Genomic DNA, 25020 nt, shown 5'->3' with positions numbered 1-25020 from the left:
TATTAATTCAGCATCTGCAAAAAGACAGACATAAGCATGCTACCAACATGGTACTTTCTTGAAACCACATATCCAATGAGGAGGAGCTCAAGAACGTATACATGTACACTTACAGATTAATGTGGGGGTGATGCATGGGGGTAGGAGAAGGACATCAACATCCCCATAAAGATGCACGTTTGTTTCCCAACAGCGATAGGGAATTGGACTGTATTGTGGTAGCCTTTGCAAAGTAGCTTCCTTTGGCCAACGATGTCCCGAAGCAGTGTTGGCATGGTATAAAGTGGCTGCTCCCTTTGCTATGAATGATTGGAAGATAAGATGTGGTCTATGAGTATGTTGGTGTTGATGTTGTTGTGCATGAGTTTCGCAAGTGTGTTGCAAGTAAGGAGCAGTGAATTATTGGTCACTGTTCGGTGCAAAAGAATGTGGGAGACTGGATGGTAATTTGCAAACCTGTCCATCTCATGGCCTGAGTCCAGTTCAGACCCAGTTTCAGTGAACAGCTGGGTCGGCACTGCTCTCTGAGTTTTAGGTGTTTCTTTATTAGCTTCATCCTCTTCGGAAATATGTTGCAGAGCTTGCATGTTTTTACAGAAACATGCAGAATGTGTATTGTAGGAAGCCAGGTAGATCCTGTCCATTAGAGCGCACTGCGGACAATGCAGAGAGCCTTGTTTTTGGGGCTGGTGACCAGTGCAGGGCCTTGAGGGCAGGATGACGTGCCCCGGGAGCCCATGGACGCAGTACTAGGAGGCTTGGAGCCCAGGGACCAGCCTAGATGAATAAAGATGGGACACGGCATCTTATTGGTGTTTACTTGCAAGGAGGGCGGCCCAGCCTCCTCACACTACAAGGCGCTACGGTCATTGGGATGATCCAAGGAGAGCCTCTCTGGTCCTGAGGCGCTGGGCTCTGGGTGTTTCTGTGGCATCAGATGCCACTGGCTCACAGAGCTGGTGAAGGCAAACACTGCAGATGAAGTCAATGAGGTGCAGAAAGTTGCCTCTCACTTCATGAGGAGGATTTTATGATTGTATTACTTGTGTAGCACAGTACACAGCACACATGGCTTCTTGGCACTGAAGCACAAGTTGCAAATTAAACAGACGCCGACTGAACCAACACTACCCTAAAGCCGCAGAACAGGTAATGTTTCAGGACAGTCAGTGTTTTAATTAAACCAATTGGATTAACAAACCCGACGGTGGCGATTTGTTTAAAATAAAAAGACAAAAGCCCAGAAATGGGAACGTCCGATAAGTGAGAACATGGCGCCAGGTGGTGCCTCTGCCTGCGGCAGGTACACGGTGAACACGTCAGGGTGACAGAGCTGCAAACCATAAGCGGGCACATTTGGTCATCCTTTGTTGCTTTCTGCTGTCTCTTACTCTCATATTCTCCTCTTACTGCTTCTCCTCTCTTCCCCATCTCCTTGTCTGTCTCGTTTTCTCTGCCTCGTGTGCCTCTTCGCGCTTCCCTCCTCGTCCTCTCACCCATCACTCCCACTTCATGCTCGTGTCCCTTTCTTCCTCTGCCTGTTTGTCGCCCTAATTCTCTCTCTCATTCCCCATTATTCCCAGGCTCCTCCTCTGTTAATCCTCCTCGCCACCCATAATATGTATTTCCCCGTCTCTCTTCCCGTCTCGCTCTTTTCTCTCGCCCGTATCAACGTCACTGCTCTTCCTCACTTGCTGAATTATTGCCCTCCAGCTTCTCCCCCTTCTTCGTTCTCAGCCCTGCGTTTTCTTCTTCTAGCTAAACAGCCCCCCCCCTCTCTCCTCATTCTATCATCAAAATCCCTAACCACGCTTCCTTCCCCTCCCTCTCTCCCCCTGTCCTTCTGCTCCCCCCCCCTCTCTCCTGGCCCCTCTCTCGGAGCAGGACCCTGTTGTTCAGACCGTTTCCTCTCACTTTTGCTCCTCTTCTCACCCCTGCTTCCCCACAGCTCCTGTCTAGTTTTCATTCCATGTCTCCCTCCAAGAGGGTCCCAGCTCACTCCTTCCCAAGCAAACCCTGCCCCAGTGATCTTGCGCTGCTCTCTCGTTGACTCCTCCCTTCTCTCCGTTCGATCCTGCACAAAAACATTCACAAGAGGTGTTTCCCTCTTTCTATGTGTGCTGCAGAATGTAGCAGACACTTAAAAAGGAAAAACGAGGTGAAATACATGTATTTCTCCTCGTTGCACCACTTCTACGCCTCCCATAAGATTCTGACACATTCCCAGGTTTACAACACTTTGTAAATCTGTGAATCTGTCATGTTCCATGGACACTGCGTGGGAACACCCACAGCAACACCCATGGAACGCCCCTTTCCCACAGAGAAATGCATGAAAGGGGGCCATATTTACAAGGCCATGAAAAGCCACTCAGGTTGACTTTATGTGGCCTTGTAAATATGGGCAGGTACACTGCACCGCCGGTGCATCAAAAACAGTGATGCCCTGGCTGCCCAATGGGCTTGTAAATAAGCCCCTGTATCTCATAACTCACTACCTCGCTCTCATCATAAATTTATCCAGCTCACCTCTCCCTAACTTTCTACCTACCAGCTCTCTCTTTACGTCACCCTCTCACTTTGTCCCACCTTCACCTCCCTTTCTCTCCCTCGCCTCCTTCCTCTCTCCACACCTCTTTGAACCCATCACCCCCTCTCTCTTTCTCTCGGCCTCCCTACTTCCATTACTTGCCCTCTGCTCCTTTTTGCCCCTCTTTCTACCTCAGTACTCTCTCTCTCTCTCTCTCTTGCATCCATTAATGCTTCTCTTTCCTACTACCTCTAACTCCTCCCCTTTTCTACCTTACCTCTCTCACTACATCACCCCTCAGTGGCCCCCTTCTGCTCTACTTTGATCTGTCTCTAAAATAGTACATCTACCTCCCTATCTTTCAGTACCCACCACTTCTTCTGCCTCTCTCTTGCGGGCTCGGGGTGTGGCCCTATCTGACCTATGTCACTGCTGCCTCCCTTCCACTGTACCCCACCCTTCACTTTACCCCTCTGTCCTCTACCTGTCTCTGCCTCCTCTCTTTGGCCACTGCCTCGGTGGGAGATGTGCACACCCAGGGACAGGAGAAGAGACCCAAGGAGAGGACAATCAGGTGTTACTGCTGGGGGGTAGTTCTCAGCGCTGCCCTTGAGTGTTGGTGCAGGGGTACAGTTGTGAAACAGGATTTATTTGTCATTACGAATACCCAGAAATTAAAGCTGCAAGTCTAAGGGCTATTTCCATATGTCCTATTTTATTGCTATGCCCACAGAACATCTACAAAGGGCTCCATGGCACCTCTTTTGGAAAAGGGTTTTTGTTGCAAAACAGAAAGCCCTAGATGAATTAGCAAAAAGAAATGGTTTTACTCATACTTTGGGAAGCTTTGCTCTTGTACCATTGAGCTGGCGGAGGCCAGCCGCTGGAGCTTTCCACAATATTTGCTTACCCCCATTTTGGAAATTTTTATGTATAAATAAAGTTTAGCATCACAAGGGCTCTAAATAGCAGGAAATGGGCCCGATTTAAAAAAATTTCTGGACATGGGACCACAAAACATGTCTTGCTGAAGCCCCCTATATTTTTTAAATGGCAGTGTCTGCAGCCATTGAAGTGCTGGGGGGGGGGGGGCGTATTCAATCTGTGTGTGAATATCAGTGAGCCATGGGTATCTTGGGGGCTCCTCATCCCATTCTGTGGGGAAGGGGGGCATCATTTTACATTACGCTGCTACCACTCTCTCTACTTCTTCCCTTTCACATGTTACTTCTCTCTCCCTCTTCCTCTGTCCTTCTCTCCACTTTCTTCTGCTCTACTTCACACATCTCCACTCTCATCTCTCTTCCCTCCTCTGCTCCTCAGACCTCTGCCACCCCTCTGCCCCCTCCTACCCCGCAGCTCAGCCCACTTCAATAAATGAAACCCGGGCCCTGGGTGCTGCTCCTCTGCCCTCCTTGCCTCTCTCCTCTCTATCTCTCCATCTCTGCTGGCCCCTCACACCTCTTTCCCTTCACTCTTTCTCTGTCACACCTTCCCTCCCAGGTATGCTACATCTAACCTACTCCTTCTGTTCCTTTCTCATTCCCTCTCTCCTGCCCTCACATCTCTTCTCGCAGGGCACTCCTTCCAAAGTAAACCCTCTGCCCGCAGGCCGCTCTGCCCATATTTCGCTCTATGACACACATTATTCAGGTTTTGGTTTTTCCAGGCGGAGGTGCGAGGCAGGAATTACAGGCCCAGCTGCAAAAACACAAAGTAGTGGAACATTTTCTGTTTTCCCTTCGAACAATCCTCCCTCACAGACTCTGGTCGCCATAAAGTGTCGAGGAATGCCCACAAGCGTCTGAGAAAAAGTGGGCACTGACATGGCACCCTGAGCAAGGGTGAGTACCGGAATTGTTCTCTGGGCGACATCAGGCACAACCTCACGCTGTGTGACATGTGGAGCCAACATGGCATTCCTCTGTGGTAGCGGGCATCAGTGTGCCACCCAACATCATTCACTGCAGCCTGAGCGGGTGCAAGCCCCCTAAACTTGATGACAGTGGGTGCAATCCTGAAACCTGAGGTCTGAGATGGCACCAGCATCAGCCCAAACACTGCTTCCTGGTGACAGTGGGTACCATCATTGCGCCATGTCTGAGAGAAGGTGCACCATCATACCCAGTGTGAGAATAGGCACCAACATCACTAATGGCAGTGTCAGAAGGAGCACATAAGGAACCCTGGGGCAACTGCAATAAGAAACACTTCACATTGTCAATCCCTGAGCAAACGCCTTAGGCAGGGCTCTCCAGCCTTTTCTGGTACAAGAGCTACTTATGTTCAGGGAAAATTATCCTCAGCTACTAATGTTATCAGTGGTGTAATAGTGATTACATTAGACACGATTACATTATACTCTGCCTCATACAAGTTTACCAGAAGTGATCACCTCAGTGCATCAAGCAGGGTTGCCATAAATAATGTAAAAAACACAAAGCTTTGCCAATTCGGAATGCTGTTGCATGGGTAATACATAACAACCCTTGCAGCATTGCCACTGGTACCAAGATATTATTAGAAATAAGCCCCCAGTGCCACACGATTTATCATTCAAATATTAGCTTTAAATATATTTTGGAAATGCAACCATTTTTCTCAAAAGATCAACATATCAGTTCTAAAAAATACACACATTTTCATTTTGAGTTCATAATTTTCAATTTGGTGTAAATATATACATACATTCTGTCCTGAAAAAGGTTACAATTTGTAGGCTGGGCTGCACACAAGAGAGTAACAAGCATCTAACGAGCAGCTCCTTTGAGAAGCCTGGGCTATACATTGTTTAACACTATGAGATCTTCTGACACAAATATTTAGCTAAGGTGGTGCAAGACTGGACTTGAGTACATTAACAATTTTATGTTTAGTAATTAGTTGTGTGCAAATTGAAAAACTTATTTCTAAAGGTAAAACACTGAACATTAGTTTTAAGAATTATTGGGCAGTTTGTGGACTTATGTAATGTTCATTCAGCCAATGTATCTGCTTGAATTCATTCTTTTGGCTTTAGTTTTCTGAACTATGCTTTTGATATTGAGTTTTTGATACAGCTACGTGGTATTAACTCTTGACATTTCTCTTAAACTTTATACAGGTCTTGTTTCAGTCACATGTTTGATGACAAAACTTTTTTGAAGTTGAAGGCAGACAAAACAGAGGTGTTAGCACCAGGGAATCATCCCAGGACCTCTGTTTGGTAGCCACTGGCTCCTGGCCGCCATGCCTTGTACTAGGACCCAAAATGTTGTGTTATTATCAACACCGATCTTACCTTCTGCCCACATGTATACAAGACGGCTGCTACATAGGACTTCCTTTTTAAGAGGTTGAGGAACATTCTTCCTTGCCTCTGACTTGAAAGTAGGAGGCTGGTCCAGGCAGATATCCATCCTGTTTGGATGTAGGAATGCAGTCTTGCTCGTCTTATCTAAAGTTCTTGTCTGTCGCATTCGGATTGTGCCAATTGCAGCTGCCATGTCTGTTACTTACTTTACCTCAGCATGCTTCTGTTAAGCCCCAGTTGGACTTCCTTCACAGGCTACCAGTGAACAAGCAGTTGTGGATCGAGGTTCTTTGCATAGGCACAAGGCACTTGCTGCCACTTGCCCGGAGTACTATCGCTTTTGGCTTCAGCCCTCTGTACCCTCTCACGTGCTTGATTCCCCTTCTCAAGCACGGTTTGTGCCCATGTTCCATCACACCTGGAGCAGGGGAACACACTTTCTTGGTTCTCACTCCAGGGTGAGTGATGTGCTTGTGAACGCGTAGGCTGCAGCATATTTAAGTCAGAAGTATTGGCATGGTCAGTGCTTGTTTCAGGCAGATGTGTGACCATGATTAGAATTAGATAATGGGGAAGAAGCGCCCCCAGGGCTATGGAGGCTTGCTATGTGTCTCCCAGAGCTGCATGCCAGGACACTCAAGAGTTAGACGGCAGGTCCCCGAGGAGTGCTAAAAGCATCAATTAAGGGACAGAACCGGAAACGCTGGTTTAGTCATCTCTCCATGGCATTTGCTTCAAATGGCAAGGCTGTCCTCCGTCTGACAGAGTCTAGCTGGCAAACTAGCTATCTTTCAGTCTGTGGTAAAACAGAGGTGAGCCCCTCTGAGGCTGAGGCGAAAGAGAGCACAGCTAGACGCCAAGCTTAAAAGAGTATGTCAAAGAAAGCTAGGGTGTCTCACCAACTTACCCCTCAGACAGAAGAGCTATCTGACAGTCCAGTAGGCAGTAGGGCCGTCCATCCAGTTACATTCTTCCTATTGAATGATTGAATACACAAAACATACATTGACCAGGGGTGAAGCCAGGATCACACTGAGAGACAGAGGAGCTGGGAGCTCTTTGGTTGAAGTCTGTCCTCAGGTCTCTCCCGTCCATTCTCTGACGCGTCAATGTCTAGAGATCACCGTGCATCTCTTCATCACTTCAATTAAGGGAGTTATGAAGCAAGCCTGGTCCTCGGGTAGCGCCACAAAGCCAAGCCTAACTGCACCATCTCTCACGCTCGCGGCCTCTCAGTGTTCCTGACGTCAAATGCCTATGGACGCACCGTTTGCATCACTGAGTGCAGCGTGTGTGCGCGTGGCGTCATCACGCAGCGCTGCACGTACGTTTGGTTGACGCAGGCTTGAAAACGTCCTGGTCCTGGCTATTGGGTAGGCAGGCTGGCCCGCTTCTTCCTCTGGCCACGTCACTGTCTCCTGATGTTATGTTGTCATTTGTACTTCGAGGGAGACATATATCAAGGGAAGCAGTGCGCGTGTGAAAGACATTCGTACTTACAGATCTGAATATAACCATTTATATCGTGGGAGACCAACCCAGTCATTCGTTGTTCTAAGACTGATAATTTGAGTAACCTTGTTTTGGCTCCACCCATCTTCGGAGCAGTTTGTAGTTTGTGGCGAGTCAATGGCTTCCTGGTTCACGGTGCCAAGAGACGCAGAGACGTCTGGCAACGAGAGAACGAAGAATCCACCACTGTCTGCTGTTCACAGAAGTTTACCTCACCGGGCAAAACTGCTCAGGTGCTAAGCCACTACCATGATTGTAGGGTTCCCCTTTGAAAATGAAATAAAAAGGTCCCCGTTAATTTATAACTGGAAGAACACAAACTACTGCCGGAAAAAACAATTAGGGTCTTCTTAGTCTCCATGAGACACATACTAACCCTTCTCTGTTAGAACCTTGTGCCCAGGTACAAATAAAAGGGTTCACACTAAAAATACATTTTCAATGCCACTAAATCTCATAAATAAGTATTAGAGATAGATATTGTGCTTGTCTCATTTAATATTCTTAGGCTAAAGAAGAAATTGTGTTATGTTATGTTACAGAGTTTTGTAGAGCACAATCTGATATCCAGAAGGGTGTTGTGGCGCTCTGAGCTACAATGAGACAGTGATCATTGACAGCTTGCTAAGTTAGTCATAGAAGAAAGTTTTTTTAGCGAGTTTCTAAAGGCAAGGTGACGGTCAGTAGCTTTGAGGGAGTGTGGAAAGTCATTCGATAGTTCTGTGGCTAATCGGCTGAATGCGTGTCCTCTTTAGCACTATTTTTTATAAGCAAGAAGCTTAAGTTTGTTTCCAGGCTATGTTATGTTAACAGAGTTTTGTCGAGTCCAACTCATAGCCAGTCGGATGAACTGGGTTTGAGAGCCAATACATGACAGCGTCATCATTTACAGCTAAGAAGACATGCAGTACTGAAGTTGGACTATTGTTGTCTGTAGCCTACATTGTAAACATGAAACCCCAAATGTTTTGGACGCTTTTATTATTGTGACAGGCCTTCTTTAGGACAGTTGATAAATGGAGAGTTGCAATCTGATTGGCGCATATGACAAGGGAGACTTGCAAGCATACACTTTCAATATGAACTTTGTGAAAGGAATGGCATCATTTAGAGGTCAGTATTCAGAAATGGATTGGAACTAGTGAGACTCAAATAATTAGGAAATAAAGATGATTTAGGACAATAGTTTGTCCTGGCATGAAACGGTGCTATTTGACTATGGATGGATACATTTCTTTAGCAGAATTCTTAGTTCTCAGTAGTTGTCTAGTTCTTTAAGAATAACTTTTTTTAGTGTAACCGAACACGTCTGTTACTTAAAGATTGCCCTATGCCATTTTAATAAATATTACCACTGTAGCTTCTTCTGTTCTGCACACAATGTGCCAGTCTGCTTACTACACGTGTCTTATGTAATACCACTCATGTAACCAAATGAGAGTATGTTATTTACACTGTCCAACAAGGTGCACATAAATCATTATTACTGTACCAATAAATGAGCCGAAACTGACGCAGCATAATATGAGAAAGAGATTCCACTCTCCTCACCATGGTGCTAACTTTAAGCAATGAATCACTTAAAAACACTTCTTTTAAGATAGTGGATAGACTGGTGAGTAGAATAGGCACTCCAAATATCCCATTAAATGAAAATGCATACTTATGAAATTACGAAGCATGCTTACCGACATGAATAGTAGCTGAGAGTGTACACATTAAATACTCTACAGATTATTGATTTCACGTATAGGTTGCTGATTGGTTGATTGTTTTTTTAAGAACAAATAAAACTAAAGAAATCTGCAAGGATCACAATATTTGTATTAGTCGAAAACAGGTGTCTACAACCTTTTCTATGATGGGAGCTACTTCTGATCAGTGAATATCACTCAGAGCTACTCATGAATATTATCACTGTTACCATAGGATCGCGTCCAATAGATTCCAATTCTAATAGGATTACCGATAATGATCACCCTTGTAGTGAAGCACTCGAGTCATTCTACTCATGCTCCTTCTGTCTTTCTTTCATGGCCGAGAATCATTTGCACAGTGTGATTGGTAAAGTGAGGGCTCTCTCTAACCTTGCTAGAGTACGAGCACAGATAGATGGTCACGATAAGGGCTGCCCACCACCACAGGCTGTCACAATGTGTGCTTATCTGTTAGTGTGGAGGCACAGTGTGTGCTTATCTGTCAGTGTGGAGACACAGTGTTTATGTATCTGTCGGTGTGGAGACACAGTGTTTGTTTATCTGTCAGTGTTGAGACACAGTGCGTGCTTATCGGTCAGCGTGGAGACACAGTGCGTAATCCGTCAGTGTGGAGACACAGTGCGTGCTTATCTGTCGGTGTGGAGACAGTGTGTGCTTTTCTGTCAGTGTGGAGACACAGTTCATGCTTATTTGTCAGTGTGGAGACACAGTGCGTGCTTATCTGTCAGTGTGGAGACACAGCTATCAGTTTGGAGACACAGTGCATGCTTATCTGTCAGTGTGGAGACCCAGTGCGTTATCTGTCAGCGTGGAGACACAGTGCGTGCTCATCTGTCGGTGTGGAGAAAGTGCGCGCTTATCTGTCAGCTTGGAGACACAGTACGTGCTTATCTGTCAGTGTGGAGACACAGTGCATACTTATCTGTTGGTGTGGAGGCACAGAGCGTGTTTATCTGTCAGTGTGGAGACACAGTGCATGCTTATTTGTCACTGTGGAGACACAGTGCGGGCTTATCTGTCAGTGTGGCGACACAGTGCATGCTGAACTTTCAGTGTGGAGACACAGTGAGTGCTTATCTGTCAGTGTGGAGACACAGTGCGTGCTTGTCTGTCAGTGTGGTGACACGGTGCATGCTTATCTGTCAGTGTGGCGACACAGTGCATGCTTATCTTTCAGTGTGGAGGCACAGTGAGTGCTTATCTGTCAGTGTGGAGACACAGTGCGTGTTTATCTGTCGGTGTGGAGACACAGTGCGTGCTTATCTGTCAGTGTGGAGACACAGTGCATGCTTATTTGTCGGTGTGGAGACAGCGCATGCTTATCTGTCAGTGTGGAGACACAGTGCATGCTTATCTGTCGGTGTGGAAACACGGTGCGTGCTTATCTGTCGGTGTGGAGACACAGTACGTGCTTACCTGTCGGTGTGGAGACACAGCGCGTGCTTATCTGTCACTGTGGAGACACGGCGCATGCTTATCTTTCAGCGTGGAGACACAGTGCGTGCTTATCTGTCAGTGTGGAGACCGGCTTTGGTTTGGCTGACTGTTACTGTGAAGGTATAAAACTGAGCTTCTCCACCTCCTTCAATGTGCCCAGGCCCTCTACATTGTATTATAATTGTATTTATTTACCACTTATTACCCCTGATGAGGTGTTGAAGCTCTTTTCGGTGAGTAACATGCTACTCCAGAACCCAAAGGATTACTATATGACCCACTGGGCTGGGCTACCCTTCCAAGAGCTACTGGTTGGAGACCCTTGGTCTAAAATGTATTTTGAGTTGCTTAATTTTGGGAGCACGGAGGTCCCTTTCTGGGGAGTTGCTGCCTGAGGATTGGACCTATGTTTCGTCTTTGAGGCAACTCAAATATTCATTCCCCAGTTTATTTTTGATCTGCTCCGTTTGTTTATACACTAACCACACGTACATCTCGCGGTTTCACGGTTCCTCAAAACATATCTTCCTTGCAATATCGTATACTATTTTTTTATTTACGAATCTGCATTTTTCATTTATCACAGATGTGAAGCTTGCTAGATTATGTGCACTCATATCTGGGCTACACTGTATCCTTTTTGAACAAATACAATTCCTTACCTATCAGAGTCAGTCTAGAAGTGGAAAGATTGGTCAGTATTTGTGTTTGGTTTTGATAATTTGTTTTGATGCTCCGCATATTTTACATTCTACTGGTTTGATGTGTGATATAGTCCATGGTTACCTTGGTTAGATCATCTCATGTTCTCATTCATCCAGTTCACAGGATGATTCTGAGGTTCTCTGTGGTTCAGACTCTCGGTCCGAGGTTCACTACGGTCTCTGTTCTACTTTTTATATTTTTTATTTCTTCATATTATGTCTCAAATGGCCCATGACGTTTCCATAGCGCGTTTGGTATAACATATTGTTTATATGGTTAAATGCTTTAATGCTCCATACTGTTCCTGTTCTACTTGGTTTTTAACTCCTCTTCTTTCTCTTCTCCCACACAGAGGTGGTGCACGCTCCAGAGGGTCTCCGATTTGTGGCGGTAAAGACCCTAGTTGCAGCTCATGCTGGCGCAGAGGCATTCAGATGGGAAGAAAGTCCACATGGCAATGCAGGGCAGGACCGGGACGTGGCTCTGAAAGGATGTTCAGCTGGAGTTATCTTATGGGCCTGGTCATGGTTGCCACGGCAACACTTTCTCTAGCAAGACCAACCTACAACATTGCGGAAGACACTACTCTGGAACCAGAAGGTGAGTGAGCTTAGCGCCAGATGTGTGGGCCAGTCAGTGCACAATCTGTCAGACACTACCTTGTACTTTCTCTCTCTTCGTCCATTTCTGTCTCAAACACATCACTGTCTATGTACACTTTGCGTGCCATGCTCGGTCTAAACATTATTAAGTGTTACACTCCTGCGATGTCTCCCTTGGTTGACATGGGGTCTCTAATCAGAGATAGCTCAGCGTTTGAAGTGTTTCTAGTCCATGTTTCTTGTGTAGTTATAATCTCTGGCTCCAGTCTGTAGCGCGGTCCTCTGGCTGCTTTTGAGTATGCCTTGTGTGGCCTGTGGGCCAGTACTGGCTGGTCCCGGCCCCTCCTGAGCAGAAACTTCAGGCTGTTCTGTTCAGGTGTGAGTAATCCATTCAAACCTGACTTTTTCTGTACTTTCTTTGGACTTCTAGTTGCAACTTTCCCACTATATAGCCAAGACTACAAGTACCAGAATGCTCTATAGAAAAGCTGAATTATAGCCAATAGCCTGCGCTAGGCCCCAGAAGGCTCATGCACATGTGTGAGCGCATGAAATGCAGGGTAGAGGCTGGGGTTTGTGACAGGTGCTGCTATGCCTGGGGGAGAGAGGGCCAATGGGAGGTCAGTGGAGATGGACACTGTCAGGAAAGTGGGCTTAAAAGGAACGTAATAACAAGCATTGGCAAAGTCAATAGGTCAAGTCTCAGTGTGCTCATTACAGTGAGTTCCAACGGGAGGGAACCAGCAGGAGTGGACAGAAAGCGCTATAGTAGTAAAGCAGTCCCTCATCCAGTTCAATGCAAGCCCTTGAGTGGAGGCGGAAATCCAAACAGCAAATAGCATTAGATGAGAAATGAGCACTCAACCGGGCTGCACTAAGGCGTGATTGACACAGCCTCAAGCCAAATGCAGGTAGAAACTGGTCGAAGAAACCCGGTGTTTGAAAGTGTCACACCCAAAGCCTACTCCCATGTATGTTTTTAGAAATAGGTCTGTGCGACAGCTGTACTGTCAAAACTCAGTCCTGTAAAGGAAGGGTGATTTCAGTTGTCCCAGATCAGTGACATGTGGGGTGCAGTGCCATCAGCTGCAGAAGGAAAGGGGTGTAATGAGCTGAAAAGGAGAGGTCGGAGAGCGCGTGGTGGGGTGGTGCGCTCATCTGTGCCCAGGCAGTGAATGTTTTGCAGTTTAGTGTAGGTTGAAAATGCCAAAGTGTCCTCACAGTTTAGCCACACCTACGTCATTTTCCATTTCAGTCACAGAGGAGGCCAGTTTAGCATGTTCATTTGCCCCACTGTATAAACCGAACAATGGAAGGTGTTTGCACGCTCCTTACCACTCTACTCCGCTCCACGTGGCAGCACGTGGCAGTTAACACCCAAAGGGAGTTCAGGGCGCATGTGCAGAAGAAATGGAGGGTGGGAAGTCCGCTACAATTCATGTAGCATTCCATTAAAGCTGCTGTAGACCGCTGCATCACACCCACCACACGGGGTCGCCAGAGTGGACTAATGATCATCAAGAACGAGAATGTAAGGGAGAGCCCGAATCACAAACTTTCATTTTGCCCAGAAAAAGCCTACATCAGGGCTGTCAGTGCCTCAAGTATCACGCTTATCCAAAGGAGAATGGTTTCCTTTAGCAGGAGCCCGATATTTGTGAGCGGAAGTGCTTCGACAAATCTGTCCCTGGTATTTGAAGAAAATATGTGCGCAAAGGGTTGGAAGACGTGTCCTACCGCCTGCTTATGAGCCCGGGGTTGACAGGGCGTCGGCCTCGGTTTCAAAGGTACGGGGCTGGACTGATCTGAAGGGGAGGGGAGGGCTGAGGTGACCTCCTGAAGGTGGGAACTATGTATATGGAGGGGAGGGGCTATGTGAAAGTTACGCAGGAGACTGACCCGAGTGGGCACGAGGCCGACCCCCAAGGGCACTACTACTTGAGCGGCCCCTCAAACCCGGTGCTGTGAGTCACTCTCCGCAGTCAGTCACTCCCCCCAGCCCACGCTTGAATCTCCCCCTCCCCCGGACAGGAAACACCTGGAGCTGAGGCAGGTCACCCACCTCTTGGCTCAGGAAGGACCTTGTTTATGCAGGGGGCGTCCCTGAGGAGGGGAGGTGTGACTGGAGGGGGTTGGCTATGCCCCCCAGCCCAAACCCTGGCACATGCGCGGAGTGAGTGATGAGTGACCTTCCTTCATCCCCACCGAGGCTCATGTTCCCTCCCAGCCTTTGGGGCCCGGGCTCTGTTATTACAACGTTCTCTCCTTCCCCAGACACTGGCAGAATTCAGACTTTTTTTAAAGTCAGGTATTGCAAAAATGTGTCCTTTCCTGTTTTCTTTCAGCTGGGAGCAGTCAGACCAGCTCAGTCATGTTCACTCAGCTCCGGGGAGCCGGCTCGGCCCCTGCTGCCTGAACTCAGGGAGTTTCAGTCAAAAACAGCAGTTTACGGAACTTCTGTGAAGTGCTGTTTAAAACTGCCTACATTAAAAATGCTTATTAAACGAACAACTGGTTTTAGTGGTCCCCGCCTGCGGAGTGGGGAAATATCTGCTTTCTCTTACTACAATGGCGTCGCCATCTTTCCCACATCTCATTAGTTGAGTTATGTGTTGGTCCAGCAGCGTTCTCCATTCCCTGTAATAATCACTTTAGTAAGTTTGGAGCTTGCTGCCAAACGCGACATGATATGGTTGGAAAAGTGGACGCCACTAGAAAGTATGCGGATCAGAGAAATGGAAAGTAACATATTGCCAGATGAATACAGATGTGAAGAAGGGGATTTGTTGATAAAACCTTCTAGCTAGGCTAGGGAGATGTGGGTGTACACTACTATGAACGATAACCATGGACTTGAACAGGATCGTGTGTGTCACTGGGAGCCAGGCACGGGGGATGTGGAATCTCTAATGGGAGACTTGGCAATAAGCCGGGCTGCAGGGCCTTGAATCCGCCGGGGCCTTCTAATGGACTCGTGGTTTAAGGCCAGGTAGCAGGAATTGGCACAATGAAGACGTAAGTGGACCAAGGTCGTAATAACTTTTTTATGGTAGTTTAGAGGGATAAAAGGCAAGATTTCTTAAGAATCTTTAACTGCTGGGTACCTTCTTTATCCGTGGGGTTAAAGTACAGTTGGCCCCCATTGGTTCTACCAAGTTTTTGACAACGGGTACAAAAACAGATGCCAGGTTGGGAGAAGGCCAGGGGAAGTATCCCATTTTACAGCAGAGTTTTTAGTTATAAGTATCTCTATCTTTTCTGGATTCACTGTGAGATAGTTAATAGTCAGTCAAAACTGAGAGTATTAGCCGTGATATTATATCCACTAATGTTGGGGTGAAGTTTAAAAAATAGCCGAGTGTCATCCGCATACGTATAAAAAGAGATCCCCATGTCTGATAAAGGAGTAACCCGAGGGGCTATATACAAATTAAGAAGTAGGGGATCCTTGAAGAGCGCCCACCCCCCACTAGTGGACAGCAGAATGTAGGACCAAGGATGTCTGAGATGCCACTACTGCTTGTTTCCTCTCCTTCAAGAATGATTCATGTCAATTGATAGTTAAAGGATGTTATCCAAACGCAATCTATCCAGTAGAAATGAATGGTTGATGCTTTTGAACCTCGCCGATATTTCGAGCAAAATCAAAGCCCCAGTCTCTCTGCGGTCCGCCATCGTACGCATATCATCAAGGACTGTGGTGGTCACTGATTCAGTATTCATGTCGTTCCCAAGGCCAGCCTGGGATGGACACAGTATTTGTCTAGTATTTAAAGTTTGAAGCTGGGTAAAAGTTGATTTCTCCAGGACTTTGGTGAGGAATGGCAGAAGTGAAATAGGACAGTAGCTACAGACATCCTCAGAGTCCAGCGTTTTTTTTCAACAATGACGTGATTATCAATGCTTGCCAGGAGTCCTTGTTCTTTCTGTTTAAATGGTTTATTGAGCAAAAAGGTCAAGTCAGCAAGAGTTTGCATAGCCAGCTGTTTAATCACAGGTGCTGGGTACTCATTCTGAGGAGAACCTGATGCATTAGCTGAAATAATCTTTTCATAATCTTCATTTAAAGAAACCTTCTAAAACCTAAGCCAAATATTACTAGCATTAGTAGGTTCATAACTCATGGGTCTTGTAGGAATTGAGGCTACATCGCCACAGATATTTGCCCAAATATGTTCAATTTTAGCCACAAAATGTGTTGCTAGCTGTTTGCGCAGTTTGTCTGGGGCAGTAATCTGATACATGGAGGAAAACAAGTAGTCAGTTTATTTACTGCACTAAAGTTATACAGATAAATTGGATATGTTTTAAATTCTAGTAGTATAATAGCGAATTTCAGTTGTGTGAATCATGGTTTTATACTTCCGTAAAGTAGACAAAGAAATCTTAGTTGGACAGTTCGAGGGTTCTGCTATACAGACTTTGCTAAGCATGTCTATCTACAGCAATACATACTGTGACCACAAAATGCTTCCCACACTGCAAGCATCTGTTTGTAGCGTGTCATGCTGTAGAGTCGCATGGACCTTATCCCGGGATGTGTGTGCCTCTTGCAGATCTTCTCATAATCAGTATATTTGCTCTACATTGCACTGCTTCACCATGCTTGTCGACCACTCCATACATACTCTCACCTACAGTGGGAAAAACAATCTTATCATAGAATTGGTGCCCAGACACAATGTACACTAAGGAGGAGTCACACCACATCTCGTGACTCGATAGACTTCTTTGAAAAAAATCAGCTCGCAAAAGTGTGAGGCCGGTACTAGATGGCAGACTTATGCTAAGCATGTGTGTGCCCGCACACACACACATACTCACTCTCTCTCTCTCACACACACACACCCGCGTTATATACATGTATTCACTGAGGGGAAGAAACATTTTAAGAAATATTCTGGGTGAGATCAGCTTAATGTCTAACAACCACTGAAATTGGCCAGTGGTGGTAAACACTCCAAAGTCACAAGTTCTTCTCATCTGAGTGTGACAGTGGTTGAATTGTGGTTCTGGTGGCACCAATAACCTCAACTGGTCCAACTTTAAGTGTCTTTCCAAGTTTACCTTGATCCATTCTCAACCATAATGTCCTTAACATAAGTTATTTTTGCCAAGTGACTTTTTTTAGAGCTTTGCAATCACATATAATTTCTTATCATTATTGTACTATTTCTGAATGGTTAGTGGTCACAAAAGGACGGTAAATAAGCCATGGACATCAAATGAACACTTTGGCCACCCGAAGAGAAGCTGTCGCACACTGATGGACTATGAATTGTGGACAGTGGAATACATATGTTGGCAAGAGTGAGTGGGCTGATGACAGCCAGTTCATTAACCAGCACAGGGAGTCACTAGAGCCTCTCTGAGGGCAAAAACCTGGAGCAGAATCAGTTGTGTGTCTGGCGTGGAGGGAACAGTGGTTTAGGGCATGTCTGATTGTCGCCAGGAATAAGCTGACAGGTGCCTTTCGAAGGCTGGCAGCATGGGGTCCCAGTGAGTCATGTGTCTCTGATGAATTAGGGGTTGGCAGTACGTTGTGGCTCATGGTGCTGACATTTTATGACGAGTTCAGAGAGATAGAGCAATGCACACAGAACTTGATGGGGCTGGCCTACCCAGCCTTTCCTGCGCTGGCACTGCCCATGTTGCCATGACACTAGGGGACGGCTGCAAGAGGACGGGGCATTTATGGCACACCCAAGTACTGAGTCAGGCAACCAACATGTGACTTGCTCATACTTTACATTAGGTCTCGGGAACATGAAGACTGCGAAAGGCAAACACCATTGCCTTGGGTGTGGGCCACTCCTAGCGCTCTGATAAGGAGAGGTGATGAAATCTGCAGGTGAAAGAACCTTGCGTAAGGACAAGCCCGGACCTGTGCCTGCAGCTCTACTCTGATTGGGTGATCACCTTGCAGGTGCCACCTTTCCTTTGCAGCTTCAGGCGTGGGCACACACAGCACCACAGGAATCTGGACAGAGTGAGAGGAGCCGGAGGACGCTGTGCAAAGTAGGACAGGAGGACATGCTACAGTGGGGCAGGAAAGGGACTCAAGAAGCAAATGGTTCAAGGATGGGAGCACCCAGAAGAGCACAGGACCTTCCTCAGAGCACCCAATGGGACACCAAGCAGGACATCCTTGAAGCACCCAAATGGCACAGAGAAAGGCAGTGGAGAGAGTGTGCAGCACTCAAAGGGACAGCACGAGAGTCTGAGGGTAGACCTTAAAGCACAGAAGAGGAAACCCAGTAGAGCAAACCTCAGAGCATCCACAGGGACACACAGCAGGACAGTAGATAGTTCTTGGAGCACCCAAAGAACCGCCAGCTGCTTTTAACGCAGTCCTCACACCACCGAAGGCACAAAGTCCTGGAAGCACCAGAATGGACACAGTATGCAGAGAAAGCAGCTCCCAAAGCATCCAAAGGGACAATGTGCTTCTTATAGAACATTTGTAAAGCAACCAATGGTCCGATGTGATGGAAATGGAAACATCTGCAGTATATCACTGCCTCACCACAGAGGCTGTATCATTGTCGGCTGATTGTCTGCATCCAAAGAACTCCTGTGGAAGCCAAGGCACCAGGATCTTGGGTCCCAGACCATGAGGAATTTTCCACCAGTGCAAGGTAAGTGGCATGCGTTTGCTCACGCAGTCGAGGGAAGGCTCTTTTTGTAGAGTCTTCAGATGTACCAGGGTCATATGGCTGGTCTCTTGGCAGCCTCATGACAGGTAGGGTGTTGCACATGTGGTTTCTAGGTGCGTCAAGTCTTTTCAAGTCTTTTCCTGGTGCCTGATCTGTCTCTAAGAAGCTAACTTGTATTGGAGCAGCTCCTGCGAGCAATGGATTTATTTCATATTCATTTTGTTTTATTTGCACTTTTGGTCTGTGACCTTTCGTGAATAAAGAATTAAAATGAAGACTACAGCTTGCGCAGATCCCTGCTCCTACTCGGTGCACTGCTGTAGCACGAGCGAGGTCGTCCACTAGTCTGGGACAAACGTGCAAAGTGTGTGTGTGGATGTCGACAGCCAATGAAGCCCTCAAAACTTGTCGTGCATAAGAAGAATCAAACATGGCGACGAGTCAGGAAGCGTCTTTAGAAGCCCACTGCCACCACTCACCCCAGGGTCCTCCCACTTTAATGCGGATCCACACGCCAGCCTTCTACCGAGTCTAAAGCAGGCTGATAGAAGCCCTCCACCGTCACACAGCTTCAAGGAGCTTCCACATGGATGCTAGAGCACTTTAATTCAGTTGGCTACATCCATAAAGGAGGGGAGTTTTAGGATTACAGTTTTATAATGAAACAGAATAGATGTACATAAAGTGCCAAGAGGCAGTCATTGGTTACACAGGACTATTTATTTCAGTATACAGTCATATTCTAATTAAAATATTGCTCATTTCACATGTTAGTCATGTTGTGAAGGAGGTAACGGAGCGATCCAGCCCTATTTTAAGAGGGAGGCTAGTCCATATTTTGGGAGTAAAACCTGAGAAGGAGTGGGATACTATTGAGGGCCTTTTGAATCGTTCAGTTTCCAGGGGGAAATTATTTGTCCTGAGAGATGTCAGAGGAGAAGGAATGGGAGCTACTTGAGTTTAATTATGACTGGAAAATGTGTTCATATTTTAATAAATCACAAGTCATTCTCCCTGCAGCTTTGGTGATGGTTTTCAATAAGTGATTTCCTTATTGCAGGGAAGCCTTTCACTTTGTCTATAACAATTTCCAGTTGTAATAGAACCAGGGCCACTGAATTATGCGATTCTGCAGCTGTGGCGTTTGACCTAGTATTTTGGGTCTCCGTGCTGGGAACATAATCCACCAACTGCTTCATAACTTGCAGATTCAAACTAAGACAAATGTTTCAATCCCAAAACAGACCAAAAGTTACCAAAGCATAAGCGCTACACCAGTTGCCATGCAGTGTTAGGTTCTTTGCAAATGTGAACTGATCATTTATCGGGTGATGCTTGTTGCTTGCTGGATTAATAAAGTAACCTACTGGCCCAGAAAGTATTGGTGTGTGTCAACCTGAAAAAATAGCGAAATAATCCTTCCACAGAATGTGGTGCATTATACAGCATAATTCACCATCCCACACCGAATAATTTAGTCAATGCTGCTGCCTAATTTGGTCTTCCTCTGCCTGCATAATTCCATTTGCCCTGTATATAACTAATGTCCCTAATCCCTGCTTCAGGTCTTCAATTCTTGATTGGCTTCAGTAGCTTTTGATTGTGCCATGCACCTTTTGATATTCTCGCTATATGCGTTTCTAAGCCATTTGTTGTCGCATGTGATACCCAGTGATTTCACATTGTAAACACACCCAGCTTGAAGTAGTTAAGTTTGTCTGTGAATTGGAATATTATTGCTTGCGTCATGGATCATAATGAGAAACTCTTCCTTATTCTGAATGAGTTTGATCTGTTGAGAGGATACCCAGTTTCGGATTCTAGATATGTAGTTTTTAATGTGGTTAGTGAATAAACTCTCCTTGACTTTCATATGAATCTGTGTACCATCCGCCTATTAACGGTATGAAGGGCAAAATGTTTTAGTAACTCCCCAAATGATTCAGCTGCAGGTTGAATAGGAGTTGTGCAAGGATTGAGCTTTCTCGAGAAATCTAAAGATTTCTAGTTGTGAAAAGGTTTCGTTAATCTTCTGTTCCCCAATATTAAAATGTCAGGACAAGGTGGTCTTCTGTATCACACGCCGCGGACACATCCAGTAGGATCAGATAATATGCTTCCTCTTGGTCCAGCATTTGAAATGATTCCTTCATAGCAGATCAGTCATGTGCCAATGAAAATTGATCAGTTGTCCATTTTCGTTCTTATAATATTGGGTTGGTTGTTTGACTGCACATTTTTCCATAATCTAACCGAAGAAAGGTAGTCTTGAGTTGCTAACTTTCAGTCTTGGCAGCTTTGGGGCTCTTCTGGTTTTCGAGGATGGGTCTTGGGTTGGCTTTCGTTAACGGAATAAATAAGGCACTGGTCGACGGAGGCGTTGAAGATATTTCTCCAGAGTCGGAGGAGAGAGGAACTGACTGGCCATTTTAGTAACAAATGTTCAAGGGGGTAACTGAATGGATAGTTGAGAGAATAGAGAGGTGTCGAGGTTGAAGGAGGTACTCCTTTCTTAGGCTCAGCTGTTTCCGATTCTGGCTCACATGTGATCGGGCCAGAATTAGTAAATGGAGGCAACTGCGTTTTTAGGTAGTTCAGATCTTGTTTTCAACGGAGTTTACTGTTTCTGAGCAGCATTCTCCAGGCATTAGGTCAGCTTTAGACTTAGCAGCAGTTTGGCTTTAAACAGTGCTAACGTTTTTGTCTGATACTTTGCTGATTTTATTTGTACTTTAAGAAGTTGACGTTGGTAATTGATACCCTGTATTTATACTTTCTTCTGAATTGTTTTAGGTTTTCATTCAGGGTGGGTGTAGGTTGTTTTTTCACATGCACTTAGAGGTGGATATGCGTAATTCTTAAAATTTAGGGATTTGAAAAGCATCTTTAGCTGTAATATTAACCCTAGAGATGCTGTAACCTTCAAATAGAGTGTCCAGGGTTCTTGTTTTGCTGTTTTTAAATTTTGTGATAGCAGATCCAGACACATATTGTTTGTGTTGAGACTGATCGCTACCTGCAGTGATGCTCATCGAGAACAGTATAACGGGGTGAACATTCCCTCTCAAAAAATCTCTGTATATTATTGTGCACACAGAAGCCCACTGCTCATTTTTTTTTATCCTGTGTGGCTGTTCTATCATCAGTGACTATTGCAAGCTTTGCACTGTTTTCTCAGCCCTGTAGTTTCATATCTGAGAAAGAGAGCATATTGACACAGGGACAGGCCTCTCCCGCCGTTATCGCCCTTTGCCAAGGACACAAGTTCGGGAGGGACTGAGAGTCCAGCACACCCACCAAGGTACCCACAGACAGGGTGTGGCAGTTCCCGCTGGTCACAGAAAGGTTCCCTCAAGCCTGCGTAATGATTCACTTTCCAAGATGGCGAGCATAAGGCTCCAATAAACTGGCCCAAGGTCAAATACAATGACAAATATTGGATTTCATTCTTTGCAGACAGTTTCATAGTGAATTGCGTAGGAATTCTGTTGGGTCCCTCGGGTTAGGCAAGCAGGAAACCTACTCAATGTCAAGGGTAAGCCGGTTCTTGGTGCCTGATTGGATCATTCTGAGACCTTGTACAGAATGTTATATGACTTTGTTGGAAAGTAATAAAACAGCAGTTTGTAAAATCGGGCACTAGGATTTAGACTAATGGCCTGTGAGACATGAGCATTAAAATAACCAGAGGGCTTCCTGTCGGATTTCTGCTTGCCTATAGGAAACCCAGAGCACGCTGTGTCCGGCAGATCGATAATTTGGTATAAAATCACTTTGTTAAGACAAGTACCTGTAAAATGGGAGAAGAGATTCTGCCTTCGTGGAGTCAAACGGAAAGGATAACTTGAATGAAAAGCAAAAGGAATTTCAAAAAGCACAAAAATCAATGTTTGTCCTAATCCACAGAAAAATGTTCAGAGTTGGATGGGTAGTGGGACTCGTTGATGCAAGGCCCGCTGTCCTGTTGGATGGATCTTCTAGAAGAGCAGCCAAAGCATGCAGGGTTCAAAGACCGGAAGAGCAGCAGGCAGGGCCGCAGGCAGTGGAACATGTGTCCTTCTGGGCCAGGTGAGGGTGCAGCCGGGGTCTCCGTGGATAAGGGGCTCAGTGTCAGTGGTAGCTGCAGAACTCCTGCGAGGGTTCATCGGTGAAAGTGGACCCAGGACACTGAGACAAGAGTGTGGTGGCAATGTTGGCTCTGAAATAGCTCAGTGCCGAAAGCAGGCCCAGCGTACCATGAGAGAAGACAGCTCTTGTCAGTGGTGAATGAGGTAGTATTAAAAGGGCCCACCGCTGAAAGTGGACCTATGCTCCAGTGAGACAGAGGTGCCCTAGTGAATGGGCATCAACACAATGTGTAGGGCACAGCTAGGCAGAAGATACAGTGACAGTGGTGAGCACACGAATATTTAAAGTGTTCAGTGGTGAAGATGGACACAGACACAATGAGCAAGGGGCTTAGTGGCAATGGTGGATTAAGTTATACTGAGAGAACTCAGTGAGGGCACAGACAGAAAGGGCTCAGTGGAGAAACATCAGTAGAGAAGCCGCACCTGACGCATCAAAACAAGTGGCCCTATGGTAATTTGTGTTGTAGTGATATTAACAGTACTACTTGAAAGGGCTCTGTGGCAATGTTGGGTGCACTAATACTTAAAGAGGCTAAATTATGGAAATGCACACGCATCACGGCTGAATAAAGGCTTCTGTGTTTGAGGTGGCAAGCTTGATGGACCCTCAGTTTTCAGAACACTCTTAGTGATAGGGAATTTGGAGAGACACATTGCCACCCTTTGCACAATTAGGTTAGAATGACTGACAGGTAAACCAAAGGGTGCTGGTGTATTGAGAAAAGGGGAATTTTCCCAGCAGGCCAGTACCTCTGAATATGAGGAAGATTTTGGGTTAAAGCCACTTAGATATTCGATGTGCTTCCTTGGTTCAGAGATACGAGTGAATATTTGGAAGGAGCAAGAGAAACTAAACAATGCAACAATGGTATGTTGCTAGCAAGGGGCATGTTGCAGTGCACAGATAGAGGTTTAACAAACACGTTATTTCATCTGTGCACATTAGAAATGAGGCTTCATCTGGAACATTGTTTTCAGTTCTGGAGGACACATCTAAAGAACTGGTCAGTCGAGGTGGCCACACCTAGAGATTAGTGCTCACCTCTGGCGGCTGCATCTGGAGTATGGAGTTAAGTTCTTGTGCCCATATCTGTGCCTTCTGTCCCGGGCTGGTTGCCACATCCATTGTGTTGTATCGTATCCAGCATGAAGGTAACTCACGAGGCATTGTGTTCAGTCCTGCAGGTTACAGCTAGGATATTATGGACAGTTCAGGAGGCCACATCTGGAGAAAAGTGACTACATATGGAGCATTTTGTTCAGTTCTGGAAGCCACATTCGCAGCATCGTATCCAAGCCGGAAGGCCACATCTCAAGGGTTTTTGCCTGTTTGAGTGGCCATGCTGGGAGTGTCGTGCTCATGTATGGGGGTTGTATGTAGAGCATTCAGGTTCAATTCCTGAGGTCTCCTCATGTGTTCTGCATCCCTTCACATTCATCAAATATCACCCAGTTCGAGGGCAGCGTAGGAACCATTTTGTCAAGTTCTGGATGACACAGCTTTTGCATTGTTTCTGATTCAGGTGCTCTTTCAGGAGTATCTAGACCAATGTTGGAGGCCATTTTCTTATTACTGTGTCCTCTTCTGAAGCCACATCTGGAGCACTGTGTTTTATTTGTAAACACCCCATGTGTAAGATTGAGGGTGTCCTCATCTTGAGTGTTGTGCTCCATTCTGCCGGCCACACCTGGTATTTTGTGTACAGTGCTGGACGCCACAGCTAGACTGCTGCATCCTGCTCTTCATATGTTAAATGAATCTTTTGACTAGCTCTGGGGGTCTTGTCTGAAGTATTGTATTCTGCCCTAGAGGTGTCACCTCAGCTGATCCTCTTGAAAGTGTCCCGTACCCAGCTCTCGGGCCTTCTTGAAAATATTGCACGTAGCTTGAGAGGTCCAATATGAAGTATTGAACCCATCCCTATTTTACATTTAGTACACAGCTCTGCAGATCCAATTACAAGTATTGTACCCTGATCTGCAGACCCCACTTCAATGATTGTACCTGGCTCTGCAGACACTACTTGGCGTATTGTACCCAGCTCTACTTGATTTTGTTCCTGTTGTCTGTTAGATTGATAACTGTTAACTGTTAGTCTCAGATTGTGGTTTTATTTAAGGACAGGAATGTCCCTATGTGTTTTTTCCACTGGACAGCTAGAATGTAAAAAAAGCAATATGTAGCCACTGGATCTAATAGAAACCTAAGTAGTCACCAGGAGTGTCCGTCAAGAGGGGTTGTCAGGTAGAAGGTGGAAAAGACAAATTCATCGAATAGAGCAATTCCCCTTGACCCACCAAGCATGGTCTGCTGCCCTCTGTGGGCCTGGAGTGGACCTCACCTTGCCACATCACGAGCCCCTGACCAGGCCATGCTTTGTGCAAATCTGGGGGTAACTTGGTTGAGGTGCCAGGTCTGTTTTCCTCCTCGTGCGACA

The 25020-nt window shown here is 46.0% G+C and overlaps 1 protein-coding gene across 7 annotated transcripts in view; it reads left to right on the top strand.

Annotated features, from left to right (window-relative positions):
• The window catches only part of FGFR2 (fibroblast growth factor receptor 2), a 99119-nt gene that overhangs the window by 26487 nt on the left and 47612 nt on the right, over positions 1-25020 (top strand). For all 7 annotated transcript variants that reach the window (XM_086922943.1, XM_086922942.1, XM_086922947.1 and 4 more), the window contains exon 2: positions 11547-11794. In XM_086922943.1, the coding sequence (XP_086779069.1) occupies positions 11629-11794 (166 nt within the window). In that variant the 5' untranslated portion in view covers positions 11547-11628. The remainder of the gene's footprint in view (positions 1-11546; positions 11795-25020) is intronic.

The sequence above is a fragment of the Lissotriton vulgaris genome, chromosome 5 (genome assembly GCF_964263255.1).
Source record: "Lissotriton vulgaris chromosome 5, aLisVul1.2, whole genome shotgun sequence".
NCBI lineage: Eukaryota > Metazoa > Chordata > Amphibia > Caudata > Salamandridae > Lissotriton > Lissotriton vulgaris.
The sequence above is the reverse complement of the archived record's forward strand: the minus strand, read 5'-3'. Positions and strand labels throughout refer to the sequence as shown.